Genomic DNA, 12,413 nt, shown 5'->3' on the forward strand with positions numbered 1-12,413 from the left:
GGCGTCCCTGACTCACGCCGCCGGGATCGCCCAGCTGCCCGCCCTTGGACTTTGAATCCCCCGTACAGTGACCGTCCCATCAGCTAGCCTCTGAGCGACTGTGTCCCCCCACCCCCGTCAATGGCCTGCGCGGTGCAGCGAGGCAATAACATCACCGACTCGCGTGCCCACAGCAGCGCACTATCCGTGCCCAGCCATGGCATCGGGCATCACCGCTGCTGACTGAGGTCAGTGCGCTGCCTGCCCCACTCCCCGCTGAGTTCCAGACGCAGTGCCAATTAACGGCAGTGACCATGCACCGGCCCAGCACCGCATCTGTAGTTCAAATCCCTTTTTTATGTAATTCACATGCAGTTTCTTCTTTTCACCTTGCAGTCTTATTGTGAGCCACAAAGCAGTTGTACCCACATTATATAAGATATACCTATTAGCACATATGTTTGCTTCTAATTTGCATGAGGAAATGTTATTCATGTATTTTCCTTAGCACTTGGCTTTTCCACGTGCAAGTCAGCATATTTTATAATGTGGATAGTACATTGAAATTGTCAACTCGGTGTGCTGTGGTAATCGAAAAAGCAAACAATGTTATTAATTATTAAGAAGGAAATGGCAAATAAAATGATGTCATAATGCTTCTGTATCACTCCATGGTGAGACCGCATCTTGAGTACTGTGTGCAATTCTGGTCGCCGTATCTCAAAAAGATATAGTTGGACTGGAGAAGGTACAGAGAAAGGCGAGCAAAATGATAGGGGGCAAGAAATGGCTCCCCTATGAGGAAAGGCTAAGGAAGTTAGGGTTGTTCAGTTTGGAGAAGAGATGCCTGAGAAGGGATATGATAGAGGTCTACAAAATCATGAAAGGTCTTGAACAAGTTAATGTAAATCAGTTATTTACTCAGATAATAGACGGACTAGGTGGCACTCTATGAAGTTAGCAAGTAGCTCATTTAAAACAAATCAAAGAAAATTCTTTTTCACTCAATGCATAGTTAAGCTCTGGAATTCATTGCCAGAGGATGTGGTTACAGCAGTTAGTGTAGCTGGGTTTAAAATGTTTGGATAAGTTCCTAGAGGAAAAATCCATAAACTACTATTCTTTATTAAGCAATAGTAGCTTGTGATTTATCTAATGTTTGGATACTTGCCAGGTACTTGTGACTTGAATTGGCTACTTTTGGAAACAGGATACAGGGCTTGCTGGACCCTTGGTCTGACCCAGTATGGCAATTCTTATGTTCTTATGTGCGTGTGAAGGAAAGGACCACTTTTACCTGTTAATTCACAGTTTGCTCAGTCTATCTCTAGGTCATCAAAACCTCTTTGGTTATTCAGCCTGCACTTCCTCCAGTTTATCCTGACCCTTCATGCAGTCAGTGTTTGGCTATAAAGCGTTTTATTCTAATAACTAGCAGAAGTAAATATGCACTGGTAATACCTGTACGTGTGCTGCGTTCGCAGGTTATAAAATCACAACCTATCTGTGTAAATGTTGGCCCCACCCCAGTAGGCCCTGACCCATCCCTAACCTACCTCTAGCCCGCCCCAGGTATATTTATTCACACATCAGCACTTGAGTGTGTATATGCAAGGAATCAGATAAGTGCTCACACGGTAGTTGTTTGGCACCTAGTGGCAGCACTTTTCAAGATTCTCCGCAACCGATGATTATTCAAGCCCAGTAGCCATACGAGCTTGTACATATAAGCCACTCAGCTCACTGTGGCCATGTATGATGGTTGCTAGAGAACATATATAGAGTTCCTTCTTTAGCCAAATCATTGTTTGTTGCTTGCTGTGGACTTTTGGCTTCTACAAGAGTATTCCAATTCTATTCTAGGTTTATAAAATAGCACGTGTGTAAATATGCACTATTTGCACTTGCATCAGTTATTTGCACACACGCATCTCTTTTAAAATTCACATTTAAGCACGTATATGGGCTTTTGAAAATTGCTATGATATGTTACATTCACATTTATAACTCTTTGAAAATTTCCTTGGTAGAGTGCACAAAGCTAAACCATTTTCTGAAATACTGTTTAATCCATGATGCCTTGCTCTCCTTCTTTTCACATATCCAAAACACCTGTATAATATCATTACTAGACATGCTATCAAACCTTTATCCACTCTCGTATGAGATTACTGCAACTTGCTCTTTGCACTTCCCCAGCTGAATCACTTTTCTTCACTGCAGTCTATTCAACATTTGACTACACAGCTTCTTCTTCAACATCACTGACCATAGGATCTCTTTCCTCAAGTCCCTTCATTTGCTCCGCATCCACTTCTGCAGACAGTTCAGCCTTCTTTTACTGCCTACAAATGCATTCACTCTGCAGCTCCTCATTATTTATCTTCCCTCTCTTCTCTACCCCCTTGCTCATGAATTCCATTCATCAGGCCAGTCACTCTTATCCATGCCCTTCTCCTTCACCACTAATTTCCAACCCTGTGCTTTCCAGCCTGCTGTGCCATGTGCCTGGAATATACTCTCTGAGTTAGTGCATCACACACCTTCTCTGGCCACATTCAGATCCATAGAGCCACAGAAACATGACGGCAGAAAAAGGACCTTTTCGCCCATCCATCCTTTCTCTATATGCTTTAGAATGAAGACCACTGACTATTTTAGTAGCCACCCTCTGTCAGGGCCGGTGCTAGATTTTTTGCTGCCCTGTGCAAACAACTACTATGCTGCTCCCCTCCTCCCCGTGTCCCTCAGTTCATTCATCTCCCTCTAGTAGTCTAAATTTTAAAATCGGATATTTCCCTCTGTCCAGGTCCAACCCCTCTCCTTTGCAACCCATGACCAGTGTAAGGGTGTTAGATGCTAGAGGCAAACTTTAAAGCCCCCACCTGCCCACCCCAGCTCTCTATATAAACAAACATATACACACACTTAAAAATTATGCATTTAGAATAACAGATTTTACATTGCAAAGAACATTTAAAGCACAGTCTTCTAAGGTAAAAATATCACTTACAGCAATCTGTATATTATGTTTACATGCACTGCTGTAGCACTAACCAGAAAACCCAGCAAAAATACCCATATGGTATTAGGCCTATTATATCATGTATTGGATGTGGGCTTGACCCTCAGAAAACCATGAGTGAACAATTACAATATAGTAAACCTCCTATATCAAATCAGCACTAACTGCCAGCACTCAAACGATAACAATCTTACCTATGAAAAAGAAATGCTGCCAATATTACACCAGGTCATAAACTAACAATATCCCCTTATTAGGAAATCAGAACGTCAGGTGCTATAAATCCCTACACAGAAACTACACATTAGAACACAGACCATCCCAAATACAGAATTAAAAAAAGACCATAAAGAATACATAAAAATGTGCAGACAAAAACTGAAGTGAAAACCACAATAAGCTAGACTCTGAATACAGTGCAACAATGGAAAAACAGAAACATCACCATTCATCATAAACCATCAAACAATAAAATCAAGAAATATAAAACATCAATAAAACCATGTTAATAACAAAAATAAATATTTCAAGATAGCAGAAGAATAAAAATCCAATAATTAAAAACTCATAAATTGATTTTTAAATTTCCCAAAAATGAATAAAATATTTCAAAACAGCAGATACATCAAATAACACCAAAGAATTAAAACTAATAAGGATTTTAAAAAAACTCCCACTCTCCATACCTAAGAAATTTCGATTTCCAGTCATCCTGGGATTGTTGGGAATTAGTGAGTGTGGGGAGCACACAAACCTTTTCCTCTCATATATTCACACACACTTTCTCTCATACATATTCATACTCACACCCTCATGCTTCCTCTCTCAGATACACACAGTCCCTCTCTCCCACACATACGAGCATGCTCACACTCACTGACATGCTCTCTCTCGCTCACATCCTCCCCCCACACACAAACTACTTCTGTCAATTGCTCTTTCTGTCTCACACACACACACACACACAAATGTGCTCCATCTCTCATACACACACACACCCCTTTTCTTCTTCTTGCTCCCCCAGAAGTCATGGGCCCGGCTCTTAGGTTTATGTTTAGTCTTACTTGATTAATCACAATTATTACAAATGTAAAACAAAGCGATGTACAAATAAAATTCGTAAAACTAACAATTTAAAACTAGCAAAGACATAGCATAAAATATAAAAAAATGGCAAACATAAAATGATAAAAATAAAACCAAAAGTCGGGTCAGTATACATAAATAAGTTAAAAATAAAATGAATAAAACAAAATAAAAAAATAAAATATTACCAGAAAAGCAGAGAATCGGGCCAGGTGTAAACAAAATGTGAGAAGGCATGTACAGGCGAGTTCAGGTGTTACTTGTTTGTACAAGCTTTCCCACATTTGAATAAGATTTAAGTGCTTTCGTAAATTTTATGAAATCTTTCTCCAGTTAAATGTTGAGAAGTAAGGAGTTCCAAAAACAAGGGGATAAATAAAAAAGCAAATAACTTTCTTCATTTTGGTCTCCATTGGGTCGGGATCACAAGGTGGCCTCCACTCTGCTCTGGCTTCTAGTGGGATGGGGGTCACTGAACAGCCCACAACCTCACTACCTCAGTTCTTCTTCCCCTTTCCCTCACTATCTTGGCTCTTTCCCTCACTTCCCCCCTTCTCTCCCTGCAGAGGATCTTCCCTTCCTCCCTCTGGATATTCCCCCTCTTCTCACACTACTTCAGTTCTTCCCCATCCCTGATTCTCTAGAGAATCATCTCCCTCTTCTCACCCCTTAGTGAGTCACTGTTGCAGCTTTTTCCTCCTTCTCACCCTCTTTCCTCATTACCTTAGTTTTCCCCCCTCCCTTCCTCTAGAGGCGCTTCTCATCCTCTCCCTCACCTGCTCTTTCCTCCCCTCCTCTACCTCTTTCCTATGCTTTCCCCACTTTCTTCCATCTTCTTACCCAGTCTTACCTCTTTCCCCTTCCCAGGCTCTTCCTCCTGGACAAAATGGAATGGAAGCCACGGGGCTGCCTGGCAGAATCCAACCCACCATCAGCCTTATTAGAGGAAAAAGTCCAGACTGCCTGCGGCATAGAAGAGCCTGGGAGGATTGTCTGCTCATATTTAGGCATTGGATTAGGCAAGGTTTACACTAACCCCTGCCCGATCCGATGTAGTAACACATGGATCCCCCGCACGAAACGATAGTAGCAGTGTTTCAATGACGTCATCTCCCTCAGCCATGGGGCCAGTCTTGCGAGAGGAGCAGCAAGATTTTGCAGCTTCTCCTGTGAGACCAGCCCCGCAACAGCCAAAGATGGCTTCACTGAAACGCTGCAGCTGCCGGCTCGTGCAGGGAATCTGTGTGTTAGGCAGGGTTAGGGTTACCCTTGCCCAACAGATGCCTAAATCTGAGCAGGCAAGCCTCTCTTAGGCTCTTGTATGGTGTAGATGGCTCGGAGCCTTTTCTCAACTTCAGTTGCTGGCAGGGTGGATTCTGCCAGCCCCTCTTCCTCCTCTCCATTTTGTCTGCTGGTATCCCCAGGCCGTTGCCCCCTCAGATCCACTGCCCTGTGCAAGCACATGGCTTGCACAGTGGGTTGTGCTGGCCCTGCCCTCTAGATTGACTCCATCCAGTTTATATCCTTTTGAAGGTGCGGTCTCCAGAATTGTACACAATATTCCAAGTGAGGTCTCACCAGGGACCTATACAAGGACAATATCACCTCCCATTTTCTGCTGACCATTCCTCTCCCTATGCAGTAAAGCATCTTTCTAGCGTTTACTATCACTTTATCCACCCGTTTGCCCACCTTAAAATTGTCAGATACAATTACCCCCAGATCCCGCTCTTCCTTTGTGCTTAGAAGAATTTTACCTCCAATACTGTACCTTTCCCAGTGTAAAAAAAAAATCACCTTTTTTATGCTGCTTTAACTCCTGATCACTTCTCTACAATAAATACACTTGTCCTCAACTCTTTTTTGTCATGTATGTTTATTTTGACTAGATTTTAAGCTCCATGGTGCAGGGATTACCTTATGTGTATCTGTACTGTGCTGTGTATGTCTTGTATCGCTTTATAAATGATAAGTAGCAGGCATAGTACTCTGCATCTTAACGTAGAAAGTTCAGTCTAATTCATCTCAATAGCCTAGCAGTAAGTTGAAATCCTATATACATTAAAATCTGATAATGGCTTTAATCACTTACCTTAAATAACAGTTGAGATAATGAAGAAATAGTTGACCATAAAACTGAATTTTCTGTATGATTGACTTTCTAGAAAATCCCTCGCTGTCATCTCTTCCTCCTCCTCCTCCTCCTGCAGACAATATAAAGCTTAGAGTAAACAGGAGAGCTTAGAGAGTATTCTTTAAGTGAACAGATTGCTTTTCATTTCAGAGTTTTAATCTCTTTCTTATTGTTCGACACATTTACCCTGCCTACAGAGTCTGAAATACATTCAGCCGTCTAACTGTTTTATTTTTCTCCCTTGCTGTTTTCAGGTGCCAGTCCCGTCTTGCCAAAGGTTTACCAGCAGACCAGAAACCAGAATGCCATCCATATTGGAGCGATGATGACCTCACTATGCCATTGCCATTTGACCTGCAGGAAATCATTGCAGAATTAAATAATCTTCTACAATAAATGGAAGGCTAAGAAAGATAAATGATACTAACCGAACAACATTTATTTACAAATTCTCCATGCAAGTAATTGTTTCAGGGCCAGATTTAAAAAATGTGCGGATAATACATTCTTAATGCATATAACATATGATGTACACTCATAAAACACATTGGGGTGAATTTTCAACACATTGCGTGTGTAAATATTTCTGTATACCGGTATGTGCGTATGCATAAGTAACCTCGACTTGCGTATTCTGTATTTTATAAAAGTCAGTAATATGCACGTATTTTCACTTTTATGTGCACATGTGCGTGCATGAAAAAAGAGGCAATCTAGGGGCATTCTGAGGTGGCGGCCTACATTTATGCGCATAGATTGCTATTTTAAAAAACACACACAGATTAGTCAATTTACTCGCGTAATTTTATACCTGCTGATAATCTGACATATTTGATATTAAACATGTTTATTGTGCAGTATTGACTGGGTGGGAGGTCTGGGTGAATTGAGGGAGTTCAGGCAGAAGAACCAGGATGGCCATGATGATCTGGAGAAGAACTGGCTGAACTGGGGATTAATTGATAAAACCAGTGATTTCCTCAGCGTACCCTTGTTTTAAAATACACTGATTTATGCAAGTAAGTCCTACTTTATTTTCACTCTTAATATGTGCGTGTATACTTTTTTAATAGGAAGGAAAGGTGTGCATGTTTAAAGGTGACTTTTAAAAGAGATGCGCATGCACAAAATAGCAGATGCTCGTGCAAAGATGATAACTTTAAAATGAGCATAGGTGCATTAACTTACACGTATATTTGAGTGCAAGCACACATGCGCTGGAATTTTAAATCATCCATGCAAGTGCGTGCATATGGTTTAAAATATATTTAATGCACGTACGTGTGCTCCTAATTTTAAGCAGTTAAACAAAGAAACTTTATTAGCATATCTTTCCTTAAGACTTGTTGGCTTTTACACATTCACGTGAGCAAATTTTAAAACATGGGTGAAGGAAATAACCAGTTTGCCTACCTAGTCCACCAGTTTGCCCAGTCTGTCTCTTGGTCATCAAGATCCCTCTGGTTCTTCAGCCTGCGCTCCGCCCAGTTTATCCAGACCCCTCACCCAGTCAGTTTTTGGCTATAACGAGTTTTTTCAAGTAAATATGTGCAGGTAGCAGCCCAATGTGCGCCGTGTTCACCAATTTTAAAATTGGAATTTGTGCACATAAATATTGGCCCCACCCCAGAAAGCCCCTGACCCGCCCCTGATCCACCTCTTTTTATCGTGCAATCTGTTGCACTCGTGCATATATTTGCATAACTTGCTGATGTTTAAATATGAGTTGCTCGTGCTCGATCCATATATTCACGTATATGGGCCTTTTTTAACGTTAGCAACTCTTAACATTCACCTCAGATAGCTCATGTTCATGCATGTGCTGTTTTATAAACTTCGCACGTATACCTCAGGTATGGATGTGTGAAGAAATATGATCGTGTAAAAAATTATGTGGGTTAGGGGCAGGTCAGGGTTGCTGTAGGGTGGGGCCAATATTAAATGCTTAAAGGTGAATTTTAAAAGCCCGACGCGGGCATCAAGTAGGGGAAGCGCGAGTATATCTGGCCGGCGCACGCCAAGTGGATTTTAAAAGCCAGCTGGGTGCCCAGATATCTCCCGCTACATGTACAAATGAAAAGTTCAAAAAGGGGCGGGGCATGGGCATGTAGGGGCCTGGCCAAGAGATGAGAGCTTAAATGCTTAGGTGCACAGGTACGGGCCGGGTCCCCTGTCGCGCAACTTTACTTCTGCCATGGATGATGTGTAAGTTATAAAAGAAAGATAGATAGATGATCGGCGGGGTTTTAAGGGTCGGGGCTAGCGGAGGAGATGGAAGGCTATTAATCCGGGGGATTTAGAAGTCCTATTCCTTACCTGGGCGGACTGGGAAAACTGGTAATGACAGTGCACATGCCTATTTTAAATCCCCCCCAACTTACACGGTAGAAATGGCATTTGTGCACACAGGCACACAGACTATTTTTTTTAATATGTGCGCATATATATGTGTATGTTATAAAATAGACGCGTCCCTGTGCGCAGGCTGGCGAACGCACGCACTTGTGTCCACACGCCTGTTTAACAGGTAACTTATGAGAAATGTTACTGCCATAAGTTGTGATTTTATAACTTGCAAACGCAGCACACGTACAGCCATTACCTGTGTATATTTACTTCTGCTATTTATCAGGTGTAAATCAGAATAAAACACTTTATAGCCAGATACTGATTGGGTGAAGGGTCAGGGTAAACTAGCGGAAAAGGGAGGTTGAATAACCAGAGGGATCTTGATGACCTAGAGATAGACTGGGCAAACTGGTAGAACCGGTCATTTTCAGTCTGTTATAAAGTATGCTAACTTGCACCTGTAAAAACCAACAAGTGCTAAGGAAAATATGGGAATAACATTTTCTCGTGCAAATGCTTAAAATTAGTAGCACACATAAGCACAAATAGGCATATTTTATATAATGTGTGCTCATTTGCGCGGACGATATAAAATGATTGTGCATGTGCGCTCAAGCCCTGGTTTTAAAGTTACCATTATAATGCACTGATATACACTCTTTCAATGCATTGCATGTATTCATACATATGCGTGTGTGTTGTAGCGTAAAGATATGCATATTGTATAATATATGTACGGGTTATAAAATATTGGTGTAGATCTGCTCATGTCAAACCCCAAAGGAGTGCAAAGACTTTATAGGTCCAAATTTTTTATTTCATTCAAGAAAAATATTTAATTTATTTTCAATATGGCAACTCCATTGCTCACAAGTCAGACTGTACAAGTTCTCTTTCAGGGTCCCCCGACACAGACCCCGTGTTTCGCCTGAAAGCTGCGTCGGGAGGACAAAGTAATTTTAAGAAACTAAAATGAATGAAACAACAATTATGTGTTTATCAAAACTTTAGACCAAAATAGGGTACAAAATGTTCAAAATAGCACCGGGATCACATACCTTTAAACACACGGAGGAATTCTTACAGCTGACACAGCAAGGAGAGTGGGAGAGATTGACAGAACACAGCATTTAAGGCCATCTGTTTTGGCGCAAATCTTTTTGACCAATCAGAACACAGGAATACTAGCCAATCAGGGTAAAGGAAAACAATACAGTAGCAGGAACCAAACAAAGTAGCTAATCATTTCAAATAAAGTATTGCCACTCAATTTTGTTGTTTAGGCCCTTGGGATGAAGACAGTCTAATCTGAAAATCCACTTTTGTTCTTTGCGGATGAGCATCTCAGAGAAATTACCACCCTGACATGGTATTATGCTCAGGCTTGTGGACCCTTGGGCCGACGGGAGGATGGTATGCCTTGGAAGAAGATCCGTACGTTCTCCCGTCGGGTGGCGAGGAGGAACCAAGATGTGACCAGTGGACCCTCGGCACTGTAGACAGGCGTGACTGTGGAGATGGACGAAGAGTCGTGACGTCGAGGGACAGAGGTATGTCTTCACCGCTGGAGGTCCGCGGTCCCCCCGGGAGGAGCCCGTAGGGACCCGGACTGCTGGGATTTAAATGGACCTTTGAGAGGTCAAGGAGCAAACGTACGGTGCAAGGGCTGACTGGAGCTTCACACCTGGAAGCCCGCGGTCCACCCGGGAGGAGCCCGTAGGGACCCAGGCTGCTGGGACTTAGGTGGGCCCTTGGAGACGAAGGTCAGGAGGAAGTCCAAGGGTTGAGTGCCAGAGGGTTGCCGCTTACCAGTCCGAGGTCACACACCGAGGGATCACCACTTGCCAGTCCGAAGTCAATACCAGGAATCACCGCTAGCCGATCCGGTCAGGAACCAGGAAACCAAGACAAGCCGGAACAAGGAATCAAGATGCTGGAACTCACTGAAGCAAGCAGACTCAAACAACTCTCACAGGAGATGTTGCCAAGTCAAGGAATGGTCAGAGGAAGTCTCGTTTTATACTTCCTCTGGCCTTGTAGATAGGAATCAGCTGAAGGCAATTAAAGGGATGAGGTCCCTTTAAATCTAGTGAAGAGGCGTGGCATCGCACCTAAGGATGGCAGTGGCCATCTTGGATCCGGGCCACGGAGGAGAGCAGCAGTGGCCGCGAGGGAGGAGCAGGGACAGCTCCGATCCCAGCGGCCAGCCCGAAGGCCAGCGCAGGGCAGTCGGTCCCGACGCTGCTGTGGGGTTGGTCGGGAGACGAGGTAGGGGGCCGCGCCTGCGGGCTGCCGCGGGTGCGGATCACAAGACATGGTGGAAGTAGCAGGTCAATTACCAAAAACATCAGGTCATTTTCTGAGTGCCCAGCCGACTGCTAATGTACAACAAAGGGTGCCGATTCATGGCCAGTGCGAATGTTAGAGCGATGTTCTACAATTCGGGTTCTAACTTGTCTAGTCGTTTTTCCCACATACAGTTTAGGGCAGGGGCAAAGAATCACGTAGACTACTCCCCGTGAATGGCAAGTGGTGGAAAATTTAAGAGAAAATTTTTTATGAGTTATAGGGTGTTCAAAATTGGTGGTGGAGATTGCATGGGAGCATGCTGAACATTGTCCACATGGTTGATGACCAGAAAAATTCTCTGCTCCTAAGGGTGAACCATCTTGAAAATGAGGATGAACCAAAATATTTCTTAGGTTCTTCCCGCGACAAAAGGAAAAACGTAAGGGACAATCAAAGATTTCATGGAGCAACAGCATGGACCAATGGCATTTCAAAATGGATGTGATATTGTGCACATGGATAGAAAAAAGTAAAATACAATTAATGGAAGTGTCCACTGCCTTAGTTTGAAGGAGAAAAAGAAGATCCCAATTGACATATAAGGCTCACTTAAAAGCTCTGCAGAGGACCCGGTGAGGGTACCCCCTCTCTTTGAACCTAAGCAACATCTGCTTCGCTTGTGTGATGAAATCCTCATGGGATGAACAGAGGCATCGAAGCCTTAATAATTGTCCAGCAGGGATATTCATTTTTAAAGAAATAGGGTGGTGACTATCAAATTGTAACAGAGTGTTGCGGTCTGTGCTTTTACAGAAAATAGATGTAGTAAACATACCATCTCGCAGCTGTACTTGCACATCCAAAAATGAAATGGTAAATGGATCAATAGAAAAATTAAATTTCAGATGCTCACTACAGTTGTTGAGCCAATCAAAAAATGAGAAAAATTGAATCTCCGTCCTCTTCCAAATCAAAAATATGTCATCTATATAACGATTAAATAATCACAAAAACTAGAAGCAACTAAATAAGCACAGACAGAGAGGCAAATAGGATCCAATCCAAATATCCACAAATAAAATTTAAAAAAAGTTTTCTATTTAAACAAATGACAATATCATAAGTAAAAGCTCTGTAAATCTATAATCTGCAGCCTCTCGCCATGCAATGGGCCACAGGCTGTATTCAGCCTTTAGAGCATTTTTCATCTAATCATTTATTGTCACTTGTTTCTATTTACTTAACAAAATATGCTTTATTATATCCACAATTTTAACCTATATTTGTAAACACATCTCCACTCAAGATATCCCACCAAATATCACCAAATAAAATAGGAATACTTAGCCCAAGGAAAAAAAGTCTCTTATGCCATCAAGCTAGATCATTCAATACTGCTCCCAACATGATTCATGTTTCAACTGAACATCACTCTTCTTCAGGGGAATTTTACTAAATTCATATAGGCAAAATATTCTCCAATCCTACAATTAAAAAGAGTAAAATTAGACACACCAATCTCCCAAAAAGCAAATTCAATTCTAAATTTGT

At 42.2% G+C, this 12,413-nt stretch overlaps 1 protein-coding gene across 1 annotated transcript in view; it reads left to right on the plus strand.

Annotated features, from left to right (window-relative positions):
* The window catches only part of FTO (FTO alpha-ketoglutarate dependent dioxygenase), an 877,495-nt gene extending 870,853 nt beyond the window's left edge, over positions 1-6,642 (plus strand). The window contains exon 9 of the mRNA XM_029608566.1: positions 6,479-6,642. Coding sequence (XP_029464426.1) covers positions 6,479-6,620 — 142 coding nt within the window. The 3' untranslated portion in view covers positions 6,621-6,642. The remainder of the gene's footprint in view (positions 1-6,478) is intronic.
* The last annotated feature ends 5,771 nt before the right edge of the window (positions 6,643-12,413 follow it).

The sequence above is a fragment of the Rhinatrema bivittatum genome, chromosome 7 (assembly GCF_901001135.1).
Source record: "Rhinatrema bivittatum chromosome 7, aRhiBiv1.1, whole genome shotgun sequence".
Taxonomy (NCBI): domain Eukaryota; kingdom Metazoa; phylum Chordata; class Amphibia; order Gymnophiona; family Rhinatrematidae; genus Rhinatrema; species Rhinatrema bivittatum.